Genomic DNA, 19,474 nt, shown 5'->3' on the forward strand with positions numbered 1-19,474 from the left:
ATTAGCCGTCATTAAGTAGTAATACTCAAGTTGGGGATGACCAACTAAGAGGTTAATATAATTCATGCTGCACAGTGCAGAAAGTCAGTTTAAAAATAGTACTTCTTTTCCCGTGTACAAGGGTATGTACAAAGCACTTCGAAGCAGTGAACTCAAACAGTCCTCACAGAACAGCATGACGAGCTGAACCAAGTTCTTGTATATAATTTTTTTCCTCAAATACCACTTGCAATAAAACAAACAAGACAAATTACAATACTATAGAAAAAGAAAAAAGTTCACTTTTAACATATTTTTATTGACTCCATAACTGCTTTGTCAAGGTAAAAGGTGACCATTTATCCTCCTGAAATGGTGTATGCGTCACATAAATAAAACATGGCACACTTCTTGCATCCATGAGATTTTCAAGAATAGACTCAGTTTTTGTTTACTCTCATGGCAGAGTTGATTTAATCCAAATATACATACACATTTTTTAATATATAGATAAAAATAAATATTTCAGTCATTTGTTTCAGAGTTTTGAAAGTATTCATTATCTAATCTCTATCTCAAATATTCATTCATCTAAATCTAGGATTTACTTTAATGATAATGTAGTGCTATTTAAAAGATGAACAGGTTCATCATAGTATCAATTAGTTAATGTTCCCATTCCTGTTCTCAGTAAAAACTAGGTGCAATTATGACTACATAGTATCTGTGAACTCCAGTTACTTATGGTGAAGCAAATGAAGGGCTATTTTCTAAATGCTTATCATTGCTGGGCATTTCTGGTAGGCCATTTAAGTTGTTATAAACAATTTTTTTTGCCTGATGGATGTTATAAATGCAAACTATTCTCTAACTACTGTGGCAGACTGAATACATTCTATTTTGAATCAAAAAAAGAAAAGATTTCAGGATGCTCTAAAGCCCTCTGAATACTTCAGCCTGACCAGAACATGCCTTCAACCTCTGTCTCTGAAGGACTGTACCCAACAGGAAGTACATCTTTAATTTATTTACTGTTGGTCATAGACTCTGTTTTGTGGAAAACCTCCTTTAAAAAAAAAAAAAAAAAAAAGAGCAAGAGAAAGCAAGATCAAATTAGAAACTTATCTACAATCAGGAAACCTGTGGCTGAGCTAGGAACAAAGCTATTATTTTAGGGAGCCTTTTTGAGACTCAGTCACAAAACAATCCATCCCTATGTGATAAGTCTCATGTGATGGATAGGGTAAAGATGGAGAACACCTGTATACTGCAGACACTTCAGTCTCTCTTGATTGACACTCTCACCTAGTCTTTGAATTGATGTTGAGAACGCAGGCTGTATAGATCCCTCAGGGATGCAACAAATGAGGACTCTTTCATGGAGGAGCAGGTGTCAATAGTGACAATCATTTCAGTGCAATCGCACTAGCTGTACCATGTTTTTATGGTGAAACAGAATTTTATCATTGACCGTATCAAATACATAGGAAAATCCAGCTGGGTTAATGTTAATGCAATGCAATACAAATGCCCAGCGATGCAAAAAAGACTAAATCCAACAAAGAGAAATATCAGCTTATTAGTCCTGTGTAGGCTACAGGATTCTCACCATTCCAAACAGCCATCTCAGTCAGCCAAATTTCAAAAAAACCCATTGTTCTTTGCTTTAAAAGAAGATACTTTGCTCTTATTGAAATAGCAAAATTCAGGGGGCTAAGGAGATAATTCACACTCTGGAACAGTTTTAGTAGATGCTAGGAGAGATGTATGCATTTTCTCATTCCAAGACCAGGTTAACAGCTTCCAATTACATCTTGCTGTTGTTATGTGTGTCCACTCAGTTTTCCACACATGGCAATTTTCTTGTTTGTTCCTGTCACAAGTAAGAAGCCACACAGATTCACAGGACTAAATATTCTGAGTCAATCACATTAAAAGCTGTCATTAACCAACAATCATATCAATTCCACTGACATTCTGTACCACAGCTTTTGGATGAAATGGATTGATCTACAAGTAACATCTGGAATTTAGACAGATGTTGGCTGATCACTGTTTTTCCTTGCATATATATAGGAAGGACAAGAAAATGTTCAATTCAATGTTCAACCTGCATTTAAAAAGATCTTCATCCAAATGAAAAAAAAAAAATTGGGTTCTATGTTTAACTAGCTGGATATCATACGTCAAAAATTAATGTGGGAAAAACAAGCTGCTTCTCACAGATGATAACCCTGAATAAGGCCACTTACTTTCGGAAACAGAAAAAAAAGTCAAAAAACCATACAGATGCTCTTGAAAGTACTGTGCTTTAAAAGGCTATCTTTTCCCTTTGAAACAAAACCAGGAAAGGACAACTCCCCCTATGTACAGAAAAGTCTAGATATTTGATTGTTCTATATACATTCAAATAAAGAGCTGAGGAGTACTTAGGCTCAAGTTAATATCTGCTTAGGATTCTACGTTACGGTATAATTGGGTACCTTATCCATTAAAGGTGTGGATAATAAAATTTTCCCTAATGTTATCAAATGTTGATGAATGTTGAACTAAAAAATTCATACTAAAAGATGGTTCTGCTATGAATGACATGTAATCTTACCTGTGTATGTTATCTTGACCAGAAGGGACTACACCCAGGTTTGCTGCCTTCACTAACCTCTCAATTATTACAAGTCTAGCAGAGTTCTGCGGAGCAACAGCTATTGTAGCAGATGTCTCATTCATTCCTGTCAGCATCCCTGAAACATTAAGTATTTTATTATGAATACTTGAAGATTTGCTCGCTTATTAAGCATAAAACGAAAATAAGAGACTTCTAAACAAAAAAACACATTTGCATTAAAAGTTAAATCATTCGTTGAGAAAACAATTTTAGAAGAAATTACATAATTACATTAGTTTAATGTATGACTTGCAATGCCCTATTATTAGAAACAAACTACTAATAACTGAACAATGATATGTGTGATACTAATGCAACTGTGAAACCAAGATGGTTCTTTTTCACAAAAAGCACAACTTAAAAGAAGAATGTAAACACAGAAATGAAATATTAAGTAAGACTGATTTGGAAAAGTCCAGCTTAAGTAAGACCATATACAAAGACACCTTCTAATCTTTTAATCATAAACCCACTGCATTTAATTACAATTTCATATCCAATTGCTAAAAATAATCTTGAAATTCAGATAGTAGTCGTTGGTTCAATTTAGTTCATGAAGATAAAGTCATCACATTAGAAACTGAGAAATTCAGTTAGTATCCATCTCTCTAAAATTTCATGATAAACTATTTGATTAAAATAATTTGAATATCACTACAAAATGGAACATAAATGTCAAGATTATATCCAAACATATGCAAAAAAGACATAAAGAAGGAAATGTTGTTCAAGGACATTTTAACAAAAAACCCCACTTTTCTCTTCTATCAACATCCATTGTTTAGAAGAACGATTTGCCGGATGCTCATGTTGATTAAAACCCAACAGTAACACACATAATGTTAAGTTGTAGTATTTTTACACTATTTTCAGAAGCTGAAAATACAGACAAACAATGGAGCACAGTACTTTAGGCATAAATATGAAGTATCTGAAATCCATGATAACATTAACGATGAAAACAATGCAAAAGTCTCAAAAGGCTAATATTTTAGGGCTGCATATACAGTTCTAACCCAGAGCAAATGGCATTAAGATGCTTGATAGAGCAATTAAAAAAATAAATCCAACATTTTAATGCACTAGAATGTGCATTAGCTGCTGTCACAAAATAAGAAATAACAAAGTAAAAATGGAACAGCTCATAAGTAAATAACGGGATATTTTTGAATATGATCTGCTCTTGAAGAGAACAAAAATAAGCATACAACTTTTATAAAGATCAGCTTTATCTTGGGAATAGAACATTCTGTTTCAAATTGTTTAACTTCACTATTAGGCAAAAGCTTTAAAAACTACATGCGCAAACTAAAACTGCTTTTAAGCAGAGCACAGGGACTGACATAACACTGCTGAGAGATGTGTGTACTCATTTAGGATTTAAACCTTCTCCATTAAGCTCTATTGAAGAGCAAATGCTGAATAAATGAATGCAACTATGTTTATGTTAAAAGCCTGTTTCCCGCAGCATGTAATTAAAGGAAATGTTGTACAAAGCCAGTACTTTTGTCAAGCTCCTGTAAATGGAAAGATGGATAGCACTCAGAGAAGTGAATGCATTGCTTCATATTTAACCTTAACACTCTTGTCATTAATGGTTTGTCTAACTTGTTCTATAAAAGACAAGGTACTGCTCCATTGAAGTAAAATTAAAAAAATCAACTAAACCATGCTTTTCAGAACAGAAGATTCATTATCGTCGACTAATGTATTGGCATAAAGCAAAGTAACATCCTATCAAGTAAGGCACACATTCAATCTGCCTTTTCACCCCCCTTTATTTTTAACTCATGCTGTTTTATTGTTATAGGCAATTTGTACCACTCAGCATGACAGTGTAAACTGAATCAAGATTAATTTACATGCAAAAGAACACTTAGGAGAGCAGCATGGTAAGCAAATGTATTGTCTCGATTGCTGAGGTGGAAAAGAACCTGGAAAGAAAAAAGGGTGCTCTAATTAAGGGGCATCAAATATGATTGCTCATGGTAGTCAAGGGCCAGAAAATAGTAAATGTCCAACCATTTAAAGAATTAGCAACTTGCTTGTTAGGAAGACAAGTTGGATATATAAATCTTAATAAAATTAGGTAAACAATTTGTTTACTTAACCAAGGTGTTTATTTTTGTTTGTTGGTTTTTTTTTTTTTGAAATGTGAATCAGGTATACACTTTTTAAAAAAATTTGACATAATTATTTTAAAACATGTCCACGGCAGTGGGTGGAAATAGTCTTTATACTTAAAGTAGTTTTAACTGGCTATTTTAAAAATACCTTCATAAAAATTCTGATTAATATCCAGCTATAACAATCGTATGCCACCTTTAATATTGCTTGAAATGTGAGAATCCAAGAAAACTCTAGTCAGAGCACAGAGCAGCAATTAATCTGGGTTAACTAACTGATACAATGAAATAACTGTACACATTTTTAGTAATAAAAGGAAATGAAATTGGAAAAATTACACTGGTACGTAACAAGGTATGTTAGCTACCAGACTAGTCCTATTCTGAACTAAGGCAAGGGGAGTTTTGCTCCCCTTTTTGCTCCATTCTAAAAACAGCAGACAAGTAACAATTCGGATACAGAGTTCCCAACAGTACATGTCTCACTCATGCAGAATTCCTGCTACAGAAACTGGACTTTTCATGGGGATGTGATGTAAAACAGGGCGTAAAATCCTCAGGCCTGAAGATCAGTAAAAATATTTAACCAGAAAGGTAAAGAGTAGCTTGGCAATACCATTTTTATCCACTGCTTCCAAATTGTCAATCACAACATCAACCGCTAACTCAGCTGCTGCTCTGGGGAATTACCTCACTGGAGGATTCCCCAGCTCAGGAGGGAAGGGAAGGGAAGACGGTGTAGCACGGCTAAGCATATCATGCGCAGCATGTGGATAAATCCAGCTTTTGAGGTTCTGCTGCTACCGCTGATAACCTTCACAGCCATGAATATTCAATAACCTGTCTGTTCCCCTCTCCTTATGCCATCAGGAAGAAAACAGACATATACAAATGTAACAGACAATGCAAAACAGCAGAGTGTAATTGAGTAAAGATGTGTAGCAATGAATTGTCTTCTACGTAGCAGTATAATACCAGCTATTTCCTCTTTAGCATTCTTATTAGGTTACACATGCAATTTAGATGTAAAAATCCCTAAAACCCATACATATTCTCATTCTTCCCCAATATAATCTTGCATTTCTAATATTCTCCTCACTCCTTCACTATTTTTTACCTATTTGTATTGGTTGCAAATAAAATAAGGCATCTCCAGGTACAAGACTTGAAACATCTTATGTCCAAAAATGAAAAAAAAAAAGGAAAAAGAAAAAGCATGACAAGTGAAAAACAAGTTATATAAATCAGATTCATTTGGATAATACAGACAAATTGAAGTTAAACACAAAATAAAATAATATATACCAACTTCTAAATTGCCCTGCATTTATTATTGTAATTTGGATTTTTCATTTAGCAAGATCACATAGTAATTCTCCCCAAATGCTAGCTGCTCCTAGATCTTTGTAATAAATACTCATGCAAAATTTAGAACTGAGACCTCTATGACCACAAATACTCTGAAAGAGCTGATATCTATAAGAAAAAAAATGCAATAGAAAAGGTTTTTAAACCTGTGGTAAATTTTCCAGCATCAAGTCCTGCATCAAAGAATGAATTCAGGAAGACAGAGAGGGCGATACAGAAATGCCAAGAGACCTTCATGGATTTACAAATACTTCATATAAACAAATTTTCAAATAGCTTTATTCAGAGTAGCCTTTCTGCTCTATTAAACATAGCAAACAGCTGCCAGATTTATTCAGACAAATAATCAACAACCATAGAAGTAAAATGGCAGAAGAAAAAGGAATTTTGGCAACAACTCCACAGAGGACCACAGCTATTCTCCAAGTACACCTCTTCTATGTGCTTGTGGTTCTGTATGGCCAGTCAGGAGGAAAAAAAGCCCTCAGTCACAGTAAAACATACAAAAACTCATTCAAAATATCACAAAGCAAGCAAATACAAAAATGGGGCGGGGGGAGAAGCACAGTAACCTGCCTTCCTTTCACTATAACCTCAGCTACAATTTTTAGAAGGCAACAGTTTAAAATAAATGTGCCACAGCCTCATTCAATCACTCACCTTGGTCTGCTGAGCAGGTATAAAGCAGAGAGGCAGGCTTTAGCCAGCAAAGGGTAAGAACAGCAAATAAGTATCAACTGGTTAAGAAAACAAAGCACAATCCTAACTTTTCACTGCAGCCATAAGCTTAACTGAAAATGATCTAGGCAATATTTAAACTACTTTCTTAATCATTCAAAAATACAAAAGCAAGAAATGCTCAAAAGCAATAATTAATAATACATAGCATTACTCATTGGTGTTCTTGACTGCTTGACGGATATACTGAGTTTCTGAGCCTTACACAGCAATGAGACAGGATCCCATGGGTATATTCTCATCTCAGTGTGAAGAGATTTACACATGTATATCCCCATACATTGAGATAGATGAGTAAACACTATTACATTTGAATGCATCCGAAATGTAATCGTTTATATTTTAAAATATCCAAGAATCATATCCAAATTAAGGGTAGGAGTATGGATTATTCCATTTAACACACAGTCAAAGCTAAGTACAATTTTCTCTAATTATTTTGTATAAAATATTCAAGTCGCTAAAAGCTCTTACAGAGGTTTGTGTTTGGACTAGCATCAGAAACTCACATTCTTTGAAGATGCAACATTAGAAGAATGCAGAAGTGTATAAAACACGTCACCTTTCTAAAACAGTATTCCAACAAGAATATTTTTTTACGTGAACTGTTTGAAAGGAAACAGATTAAAATCATCGTCAAAGTAGCTGAGGAACAGGTACACTAATAGTATTTAAAAGTAGCCTTGGAATAAAGACTAGTAAAGACAGACACCATATCAATGTATACTTGGTTTATTTCCTTGAGCTGGGATTTCAACTTTCTGCATTACTGCTAGCAGGAAAGACATTCACACTTCATGATAGGAAGCCAAAACTCTCTGAGCCAAAAGACTGTTTCAGGGTAAAGGGTGGGCTTTGTGCTTTTAAAGGCACACTGAAAAGCTGTCAAATACCACTGCACATACTTTTTAAGATATTTTTAAATTAAATCATTAGTATCAGACTGAATACTAACAGAGACTAACACAGACAGCTACACTGGAAGCACTTGCTGTATGCTTGGAATTGAAAGGCACACAGCCCTCTTATCCAAATACATTTACTGAGGCGGCTCACCTTGCTCCTTCTTAAAGTCTTTCTCTGACATAGTGACAGGCAAAAGCAGTTCTCCAACAGGGGGTTTAATGTTAACATTGAAATGATCATCCTTTGTGCTGGGAAAAGAAAATTACAGAGAATCAACCAAGTGCTTCAACATAGATTAATATATACATATCAACTCCAAATTTACTATGGAATCTATAAGCAGTGTAAGAACTACCTGCATGATTTCTACCTTGTTAATCCAAAAGCTTGCTAATTTCTTACATCAGTAAAGCTGATTCATTTTCTCCAGTACAAATGTAGTATTATTATAGTATGCATGCTCTTATATTTCTGAAAATGTAACTTTTACTCATATAATGTTTATTTGTAATCTATAAAGCATCACACTCAAACCAAATGCTTGCAAAGGACAAATTATTATGTATTTTACAATTGCTTTTAAAGAACTGTTATTCACAAATTCGCCCAGAAATAGGGCTAAACCCAGGAAAGGTATAATTTCAGACAAAAAGGATTATTATTGTCTGAAAAACCCCCAAACAAACCAAACAATAAGTTTAGGAGTAAAAAAGAAGTATCTTTGATCGCTTCAATTTTGCAACATTTTGTATATTTAAACAAAAACACACAGCATATTGGTTGATGTAAAAGCACACTGGAAAATTGCAGAATTTGAGGCAGTTTTCATAACAGCAGAGAGTTAAAAAAATTACTATCAGTAGTAGCATACTACTATCAAATGCTATAGATTCCTCCTTAAGAAATACATACCATACAGTGAACTTGCTCTCCCTACCCATTCAATTCTCTGAGTTTACAACTATCTCGTCTTGGAGTTCTCCAAGTCTACAGAAACTCAAGATATATCCACTCTGCTATGTTTGATTGGCTAACATAAGGGATCCGGCTAGCAATTCAGGATTAGTACATCCAGTCAGAATCCTTGTTAATGCTTTGGGCATGAGAAATTTTTAGAAAAGAACAATTTTTTTTTTTTTGCTGATGTACCGAATAGTCAATACATACTGATTGCTGATATGCCTCAGATTTCCTACTTAAATATAACAATACAATCATTAGAATGGAAAATATATTTCATCAATAAATATCCATGGTATTTAAATTAACCTCAAACATGTGTTACTGATTTTTTATAACTCTGCAACTTCAAAAGTCTGAAATAAGATAGACTGATGGAAAAAACAGCACTAGATCAATAATACAGAAAAAATATGGGTCTCCCTCCTAAAGATGCAAGATAAGCCACCTGAAAACAGGAAAACATTTTATGGTACTATTACTTAAAATTTTAATACTGACCATAATTACCCAATTTCACACACAAATGCTTAGGAACTAGTACACTCTTACTTTCTGACTTCTGATGTGTTATAATTGTGCTTATGGATGCAATCTCAAGTATGGGCTTTACAAATAAAATGCAGCATTAATGCTAACTTTGTTGAAAATTATTATTTAGTAAACATACAGTGAAACAATCCCTTCAAACCTGGCTAGTATTTTCTTTACAAATAATTATTTATGAAGTGCTGCTTTTAAAAATTGGCTTAGCTAAAAAAAATCCCACTTTTTTTCCCCTATACTACTTTAAATACCATCCATCTCTAAAGGCATTAGCATACTAAAAGACCAGGGATTGTTTGACTGGCTGGCCTGATCAAGTGCACTGTAAAATAAGAAAGTAATATTTTTTTCTTTAATTTTTCCTTTGAAAACAGATCAAGAACTCCATCTGCTTAAGAGCTGAAGGAAGGGTCTTTAATCAACTGCCTCATAACTTTCTGCTGTTTATGTATACTACTTGGACTATATGACTAAAACTTTTAACAATGCCTTCATTGGTATTGTTCAACTGATCATTCAACCAATGTTATCTTTCATATTTAAGCAAGATGTGCACTACATAATTCAGCATAAAACAGATAAACAGTTTTGTGTACAATGATTCATGTCCTACATTGACTGGACATGCCTTTTGTACATAAACTTGACTTATAACATCAATGATTAGACTGCTTTGAAATACTTACAATAATCTTTTCACAATAAGAATGAATAAAAGCATGAGCATAGCTTGGGTTTTATATGGCTGTAACTGCTCAAGAGGACCACTTGACACCTCTGCTGTTAACAAACATTCCACTTCCCTTTTCCCTAGTGATTAAAAAGCTAATAGATATTCTTTGATAAACCATGAACTCTTCATAGTCTGCAAGCAGAAATTCTCATGGCTAGCTGTTCTTCAAAACCACTTTGTTCTTAATTTCACTTTAGCCAGCATCTGGTTTACTTTGCATTAGTTTACTTTCAGTGTACTTCAGTAAATTTATTTTTCAGCCAGAGAAAATCATCCTCCCTTTTATCATTCTCTTTATCACACACTTTACAGGCTAAATATACAGCTTTTGTTTATTGATCTGCATCTCTTTTATTACATCTTTATATTAGAGATCTAGTAATATCTAATGTAACAAAAGTAATTTCATAGTTCCATAGAACCATACAACAATTCAGGTCGGAAGGCGTGTCTGGAAATCACCTGGTCCTACTTCCTGCTCAACCCAGGGCCACCTTAGTTCACATTGCTCAGGGCCTTGTCCATTTGAGCTCCGAGTATCTCCAAAGATGGAGATTTCATCAGATATCTAATGTATACGTTTAATAATAAAATTGAGTCTTGCAGTACAACTACATAATTTTCCCCAATACCTAGTAAACTAAATTCCAGTGTATTTAACTTATTTATTTATACTTTGAATACCATAATTAGTATAAATGATGTTTAAACAAAAAACTGCAGAAGTGGTTTGAAGCTTGAACATTAACATTTAAGAACCTGGCAGACAATTGGTTCAAGCTGCACTGAAACATCTCTCAGGTGGTGTTGCTCTAACTTTCCTGGATGATCAACCTGAAGAAGCTTATCAGAAAAAAAGCAAAGTTTCTCAAGCCAACAAAACATAACTGATTTTGGATTTCAAAAATTAAAGATTGCAATTGCTGGTATTAGCAAGTGCAACTGATAAGTTACATCCTTAGTAGAACATGTATGCTTAATGAGAAGTCTGCAGAAGGAAGCTCTAAAAGAATCAAACAAATAGGGATGTCTGAGAACAATACCTCGCCCTAGTTCGCAAAATCTTTTTTGTATTTAATTGTGAATGTAGGGCCAAATAATGTTAGACATCATTACTCTTACTGTTGCCTTAATAACTGTTAAACTGTACATATTGTATTTTTAAAAGACTTACACCACTTTTATGATGTAATTCCAAGGATCACATGAATTTATCTTGTGATGTACCCAATTAAGATGAACAAATGAGAGATGATAATGCTCCCACAGGAACACAGGGAGACTTACCATCTCCGTGATAAATGACACTGCAAGACTAACATTCAATCCTTTAGAAGATGCGCGGTTTTAACTTTTCTTCAGATGGCTGCAGTGGGAGCAGCTAGCACCTGTCATTTGAAACGACTGTCCATTTTCCTTATTCCCTCTCTCTTCCCTCAATTTTTTTTTTTAAAGGTTTGGCTCCAAAGGGTTCCTGGGAAAGAAGTTCTCTGCCTTAACAAAAACTTGAGGACAATGATGGCAACATCTTCTTTAAAATTAATACAAATAGTATTATCACTTGTGAATGAGTTCTTACAAGATTCCACAATGGCAGTCTCTAAAGTCTTAATTTTCAAAGCTTTTTAAAAATTATTATTCTAACAAGAGGCTGTGGAATATTCTTCTTGATATTTATATTATGCTTTTTTGTTTCACTCCTAGTACCTGCTTGACCCAGAATACATCTACCCAAAACCAGCTCCTTATTTTTGTCTTGTATTCAACAGGTCTCCACAGATGATAAAAAAAAGAATGGAAGAGGAAGAGCAACACACTAAGTTCCTGCAAAACACGGAATGGAGAAGTCTAGGAGACTTTGCTCATAGTCTTGCTGAAGAACGGAACAGACAGCATCCTTTTATAAGAAAAAGGCCAGGGCGATAGAAGAAATGAGAGTAGTTGATCATGCACTTAGAGACATGGTTTAGTGGTGGACTTGGCAGTGTTGGGTTAACGGTTGGACTCAATCTTAAAGGTCTTTTCCAACCTAACTGATTCTATGATTCTATGTCCAGCTTTGCTTTTTCCAGGTCAGTTATCTATCTTGATATAATTGCTTTCTGGAACTGGGCCAACTGAATACTTTAGAGTAATGACGAGAAGAGTACCGGATTGCTTGTCTTAATATCCCACATCTGTAAACAACTTGGTGATCTGCTGACAAAGCACTAGGGAAAGAAACAGCAAGGAACAAGTGAAAATGCAAGTGACAGTGATCTGAAGACAGTCCTGCATCTCTAACATTAGCTTTTAATATATTCCATAACATATTCTACTGCATAATTTTAATCAGATGCTTTTGTGCAAGCATCTACACCTGAATGCATGCTTGCACTCAATACAAAGACCGATGGCTATGCAACTGATCCTCTTCATTTCCTCCTCTTTGCAGGTAGAAGTTCTGCTTGGGAAGATTCCTACATCAACACAGAGTGAGGTAAGAGAATTTCAAGCTGCAAAAAATCTCTTCCTTGGAAAACAAAATTTAGAGCAAAAGCTTTTACGATAAGGTAGAACCTGCAGACAGCAGGCTGAACAAGATTTTCAAATCTCATTCATGGAATTTATTTCATTTAAGAAAATGCTAGATTCTTCCTGCGACACCAACCTCTTCTGAAGTAATCAGCAAAGTGCTCTCTTCATACAGTCCAGGGCAGACGAGGTGAACAGGCAGCTTTCTTTTCTATCAGCAGAACAACAGTAGAAGAGTATGTACAGGGTCCTAGCTCTTCTAATAACACTGGGACATAGGAAACGCCCATATAAGGTAACCAGCCCATGCTTGTAAAAACCTCTGTCACATGTCACACTATTTTCCCATGATCTCATTATTCTGAGCAAGAATGGAAGGCATAGAATTTGTTGCTTTCATTCCATTTATCTTTCCTCTTGGGAGTGCTGATTGTACTCTTTGCACTTAAACCTTGAGAAAACTAGGGGAAGAGATGCATGGCATGGACACGTTCCCTATGCCAAGTTGTTTCAAAGAGAGCTAAACAACATCCTGCATACTTTTCAAAACAATGGGGAGAAGAAAACAGGTTCTCCATAAATTAATTTTATCTTCAAAGCTGTGGTTCTTTCATGGCTTTGGGAACAGCTAAGAGAATTTAGAAAGAGGGGATGAAACGAATAGGGAAGAAGAGGTAAGGAAAAGGTTCTTTCTCCAGCTCTCAACGTTGTAAAGAGGACATCTCCCCTTCACCTTCAGTCACTCATCAGACACCTACAAGAAGCTGGAGATTTGCCTACTGGGTTTTACAAATGCAGACAGGAATCCGAAATGCTAAATACATGTACACTAAATAGGATAAGGGCATGTATATGCTGTAACCCTCTGTCTCTGTAACTTTCCTTGCCTTTCTTCTCTAGGGATTCAAATGCCTTCATTCCAAGGATCCAAGGCCAAATTCTGACAAAGCTCCCAAATCTTTGTTCAGACATCTAAGGAAACTGGTAAGCTGTGAGAAAGACCTAAGAATATCCGAAAAGTAGAGACATGCAAGACAATAAAGATAAAATAAGAGACAGCGGTAGCATTGTTAAGATGGTGATTACTAGGAGCTCAAGGATTCAAGAGAAAACACACCGATGTGGAAATATATAAAAACTGACAAGGAAAAAAAATAAAATTCCACAGTCAGTGGAGCTCTGCAGTCAGTCTGTAACATCAAGGATCTGTTCCAACCTTTCCTCTGCTCACTGATGCCTACCTGCCTAGCACAAACTGAGTGCTGAGTGATGGTGAATATACTAGTCCTTAACTAGGATTCAACAAGCTACCAGACTACCTTGTATGTGAGTTAGCCAATAACAAATTGCTTTATACTTCTAAGTTGTGTATATCCTGCTTGCAGAATCTGAACAAAGCAACCCAAAAAGAAACAGTAACGCTCACAAAAATCTTTTAAAAGACTAAGTTGCTCCATTTATGCCTCTCTAACTTTCTGCTTTGAGAGGCATTATTGTGCAGAACACCAGTGTGGCTGAAGTATTGTGCCTCTGCAAGGAGATGGCACAAGAAAAATAGCAATGAAGAGATGTTCTCCTCATGAGTCCATAGAGTGAGCATCCTAATACACATTCTAAATAAACACATTAGGCACAGTTTTCAAGTTAAGGCGTTTCACCTCTTTTTAATTAGATGTGTGATCCTGGTAAGCTTTGCTTAATAAAAATAGTATTTACAAGGGAGGCCTTTCAAAGCTCAGCCCTTCAAACCCCTCTCCATAATGCAGTTTCTCCTTCATTGTCCTTGATTTGTACAACAAATTCAGAAAGAGATCTAAATATTTTATTACTCATTTTAGGTTTTTTCATTATACAGTTTGTATTTATTGAACCACTAGTACAACAGCACATCCCCAAGCAGAAAGGCAGTGTTTGCTATGCAAAACACACAGTCCATGATTGGCATCTAAGACCAATTGATCTACCCATTACCACTACCTCCCTACCCCCACAAGCTTTACTACAAAGCTATTGATTTAAACACTGCTGATCGGTTTCCATTTTCTGATTTTGGGCAGGCCAATTAAGAAAGTGAGTAATTGTGATTACACTGCTTCAGGATCAATTACATTTGATGCAAGACAAAGTGCTCCTCTTAGAACAACGTAAAGAAAATTATTGTGATCAGGAACACTTTACTGCTGAACATGCTTCTAACAAAAATGCAAAATAACTGACAATGTCTTTCATAAAGATATGTTAGCAGGAAATACAAGAATATTGACACCTTTGTGTGCACAGTATTTCAACTACATTTTGACAAACTTCTACAAGTCATTATTCCTTTTGGATAAAAGCTTTTTAAGAAAAGTCATAAAAACTTTTTATGACAAGTTAAAAAGGCTGCAGCTGAGTTCTCCGAGACATCGCCCCCAAAACATCACACTGCACAATTTCTTCAACGATACTGAACATCAGTAGGATTTTGAACAATACATGTTTTAACAGTAAAATAGCAAATTTAATGCAAAGAACATTTTACCTATTTTTATACTATTTGCTAAGAACTCAAGTCAAAGAGACAAGGCCCTATCAATTAGCAAAGGAACAAAGTAAGCAATTCCTATTCTTAATTTAATTTTAAACTTAGCTTGAGCTTTGTCATTGGACTCACATTGTCCAAATCATTAAAATGAATACACCACTGAGGTCTGAGGCAAATCTGTTTACAGTGATGTTACTCATAGTCTGGTCGGTGTTCAGGAATATTGATCTGTCTTGTTTGTCTAATAGGAAAATAATAAACAATTACTAGGCAATGTTGGAGAAAGTAATCAGTTTTTATATATCACTAATACAGCAGACCTCCCAAAACATAAAGGTGATGATCTGCATAAAATCAATGTGTTATGCTACATTGCTTATCCTCATCACTGCTAAGATTCTTCACAATAAATGGTATAAGTTTGGAATCAAATCATTGGTATGCTGAAAATATGTACTTGAAAGAAAAATATCTGTTCTATTTAAAAAAGAATGTCCCTGCTTCATAAACTGAGCATATTTTATTTAAAAAAACCCAAAATATATTTAGGGAAAGAAAGCCTGTCATTTTGAAGCGAATTATGAAATTGCATTGCCTAGAAGGGAACTTCCCTTCCCAAACAAACCTAGCATCAGGCAACAGTCCAAAACTGTTTCTAAATTCTAGCAAACAGCATACAGACCAGCTACAACAACATGATGCGCATACAACAACATACATGCTGCAGACATCTGGCTGGAGGTACTAATATCTTTAAAATGACGATGTATGAGCATCCATTATACAGGAAAAGGTTTGAGAAGTGTGTGTGGGGGGAAATTAATAGTAAAATCTCCTTGTCCCTAGAACAAGAAATCTTATTTTAGCAGCGGTTCTTTTGGAGTCACTTGGGTACATCTCTGTTATTAAGATTTTCCTGCTATCTTTAATAACCTGTAAGTTGCGCAAGCTGTGCTTAGTAGTAGTACACTAAAACTTCTACAGTATTCAAGAAAGGAGTACAGAACTTTCTCAAAGGGCTTCCCCTAAACTGGAATGCGGCAATGTGAATGTCTATTCAATATCCTTTTTGTGCTGAATATTGAAAGTAGTGCTTCTTGCAACAAAATATGTCAAAAAACATTATTTCAAAGTACGTAAAAAAAAATAATCATGCAGATCTATTTAGTGTCTTTGCATAGTTTCAAAGACTACATAAGCCTGAACAGCTCTTAAAAGAAGGTGTCTAGCTTTCCCTCATCCATTCATTCCTAATGTTTGGACACTGCTATTATAAATTTTCCCTGGTTTCAAATGCTAGTTTGTAACAGTTCTCACCAGGTGAACAGGTTCCCTGCTAGCCTAGAATGCAACAGGAACTCATACAAAGGAGGATCTTGAATGTGCCAATAATGAGCATAAAAAGCATAAATCAAGTATATAAGACAAAATCTAGCTGGCCAGCCAGTTACTTGTTTTCATTCTCTCTCTTATCATTTAAAAGAATCTACAGCATGAGGAATAAGCTTCTTTGGCCAGCAAATTTTGGGGTTGGTTTCACGCAGTCATGTTACATAGATCACAAACAGCCATAATAAGCACTCGAGGTAGTAAAATTGCTCACACTATGTGCTTTTTTGACTTGCGATTTCTTACAAGGAAGAACACACACAAAACATTCCAGCAGACTAGTCAGACCTGACTGCTCCCTTCAAGGTGGTGTTATTAAGAAGAATCCCAAGAAGAGGGGGAAAAAATAAAAACAAAGCTCAGGAACAGAGAAGTAATTCTACATCAGGAGAGGTGTTCATGCTTCTGCTTGGTATTATTTACACCTAGGAAAAACCAGGACCTTCTAAACACAACCTGTCAAAGAGTTTTTGAACTTATGCGTGTGATTTCAAACCTAGATTTGAGCCTACCATCAAATCTGTGTTTTTAGAAGCAAGAGCTAAAAAAATTTGGAACACTGAAGAAAACTGATAATCCTTGTAATAGTAAAACCGAACACTAATTATATCTTATTTCTCTAAAAACATCTTGGGTATACATCATGTTGTGAACTGTTGTTCAATTCTTTAAATATTTAATAAACAGCAAGTCTGCTACCGCCAAGTAAACTTCGAATATACACTATTTTTGCCTTCCAAGAGCAAAAAATTACCCTCCCTCCCCAACAACTCACCACAACTGGAAACTGGCCGTCTGAGTAGAATCACAGAAGTCAATACCCATTGAAACGGTAATGGATGCTGCAGGCTCAAGGCACTCTACATGAAAACATTTTGAACAGGTAAAGTACACATGCAAAGCAACAGAAGACCCCAGACGCAAATCCCTGAACTTCACATAATTAGAAAACCTATATTAAAAAAAAAGCTCCATAAAAAAGAGCCAATACTTGTAGTTTTATTTCAAGTAGGTGTCACCCAAATGTCACACTTGCATGTTTAAGTGTCTTGGATCCTCGCTCCCCACAGTTAGTGCACATGAAATGTTACCATTTCAATCTTACAGCCCCATTGTCAACAAAATAAGGATTTGTATTAGAAAAGCTAGGAAAATTATTTACGGAAAAAAATATTTTGAAGTTACATCCTTCCACTTGTGTACAGATCCAGCACTGAGATTTCATTTTCAATAACACCATTTTGCAAATTTAGTTAATAAATAGTAAAACACAACAAATATTAATAAAATCTACTTTACTACACACAGTAATGGAAAAAGAGCCGAACTTAAAATATTTAGTAATTAGTGTGGTTTACTTATTTCTCAATATTCTGCTTGCTTTAGTTATGGAAGGGAGTACAAAGATTATGACCCCAAAATGGAAGATAATCTTGTGCTTTACAAGCAGTGCAGACTGAGGCACTTCTCAAATTAATGTATCAAGAGACATGCTCATTCTTAGTTTTTTGGCTGTATCACTATACGGCTTCCTCAACGTTGTAGAGATAAGGCTTTGTTTTGGTAGGAAGAAAAGCTCTTTCTTTACATAAGTAGAAGTATTAAAAACAAGCATTGGAGCAGAGTTTGACTTCTCAAGATTACAAGAAAGAAAATCTAAAAGCACAGTTAAAAGAGAGGAATTCAAATAAATATTATTGGGAAGGCAGAAAAATGTCTTATTTCCAGTTTATTCATTAATGTCTCTGATGTTTTTCAGCAACTGAAGAGTAGGCAGCTGCTCCGTGGCAAAAGGAAACAAAATTTAACTATATCAAGATTAAGTTCTGAAAAATATGGAAAACATGGAGGTGATGCAGTTAGGCAAAGACTAAACTAATGCTAGGGAATGAACAGAACACAAAGTATTTCAAGAAGTCTGTGCTGTGTAAAGCATCAAAAGATTACAGGCTCCAGCTCAAATTCAGACTAAGCTCTACGAAAGTCTTTGAGCTTAATGTTTTCAAACAGGGTTTCAAAGGCACCTAGCCAACAAGAAAATACTGCACACAGGGACTTAGGTGAACTAATTTTGCCTATTTCTACTGGCAAAATCAGGACAATTGCCAACAGTAATTGCAGTGATGGAGGCAAAACTAGACTTATACTCCAGTAGGAATACCTGTCTATGCTGACACTTCCATTGGTTCTGCTGGGCAAATTATAGAATGTGTTTTCCAAATGCTGGAAACACAAAAGGTAATAAGAAGAACAGGGCATATAAACTGAGTTCTAGATAAAGTGACAAAGAATACAGAAAATTTGCACTCAAGCAAGAATAGCAACATTTTTGGAAGGAACTACAGATGATACATAGCTTATTTTCTGCAGAAGAAATCAACAGCTTCCCAGGACAGATACCACAATATTGTCTTTCTTGGGGAAATAAATCCTTTAAGGGTAGGATTGTCTTGTGGAACTCAAGAAATCTGAACTGGGTAACTTATTAATTCCAGATTTTTTCATGTTTTTTATGTGAGAGAAGTGAATGCTACTGTTCACTGACTGTTATTGTGAGTACAGTATCTCCTGATCTGATTTATAGTATTACTAGTTTTCTACTTGTAAGTCTTCGTGACTTTATTTCTTTAAATGTTTAAAGGGAGGGATACAAAATTAGGCTGACGGTCAAAATTAACTTGAAATCAGAACTCTGCGCTAGACTTCTTATCTTGAGGAATAAACACCAAAGTTCACTTAACACAAAAATTAATATCTTTCCTAAAAGTAACTGTCTTGATCAAGTATGTATCATTATCAAAATGCAAATGGTTCCAAAATGTTAACTCTGAAGTAAACTGTAGCATTGTACAATTGCTTTTGTATCTATTTGGTGTAAATCTGTATAGCCTTTTCAATGTTAAAAAAATAAGTATTTCAATAGCATACAGCAACTTAATACCAAACAACTTTTTAACTACTGAAAACAAAGAATACTCTTTACTTCACTGTTGTGCTTTAAGGACTTGTTTCTGTATTCTTCTAAC

The 19,474-nt window shown here is 35.1% G+C and overlaps 1 protein-coding gene across 3 annotated transcripts in view; it reads right to left on the reverse strand.

Moving 5' to 3' along the window:
• Positions 1 to 19,474, reverse strand: part of AP3B1 (adaptor related protein complex 3 subunit beta 1) — a 165,735-nt gene that overhangs the window by 11,043 nt on the left and 135,218 nt on the right. For all 3 annotated transcript variants that reach the window (XM_050913722.1, XM_050913721.1, XM_050913720.1), the window contains 3 exons: positions 17,224 to 17,308; positions 7,933 to 8,030; positions 2,582 to 2,720 (listed from right to left, as the gene is read on the reverse strand). In XM_050913722.1, the coding sequence (XP_050769679.1) occupies positions 2,582 to 2,720; positions 7,933 to 8,030; positions 17,224 to 17,308 (322 nt within the window). The remainder of the gene's footprint in view (positions 1 to 2,581; positions 2,721 to 7,932; positions 8,031 to 17,223; positions 17,309 to 19,474) is intronic.

The sequence above is a fragment of the Gymnogyps californianus genome, chromosome Z (assembly GCF_018139145.2).
Source record: "Gymnogyps californianus isolate 813 chromosome Z, ASM1813914v2, whole genome shotgun sequence".
NCBI lineage: Eukaryota > Metazoa > Chordata > Aves > Accipitriformes > Cathartidae > Gymnogyps > Gymnogyps californianus.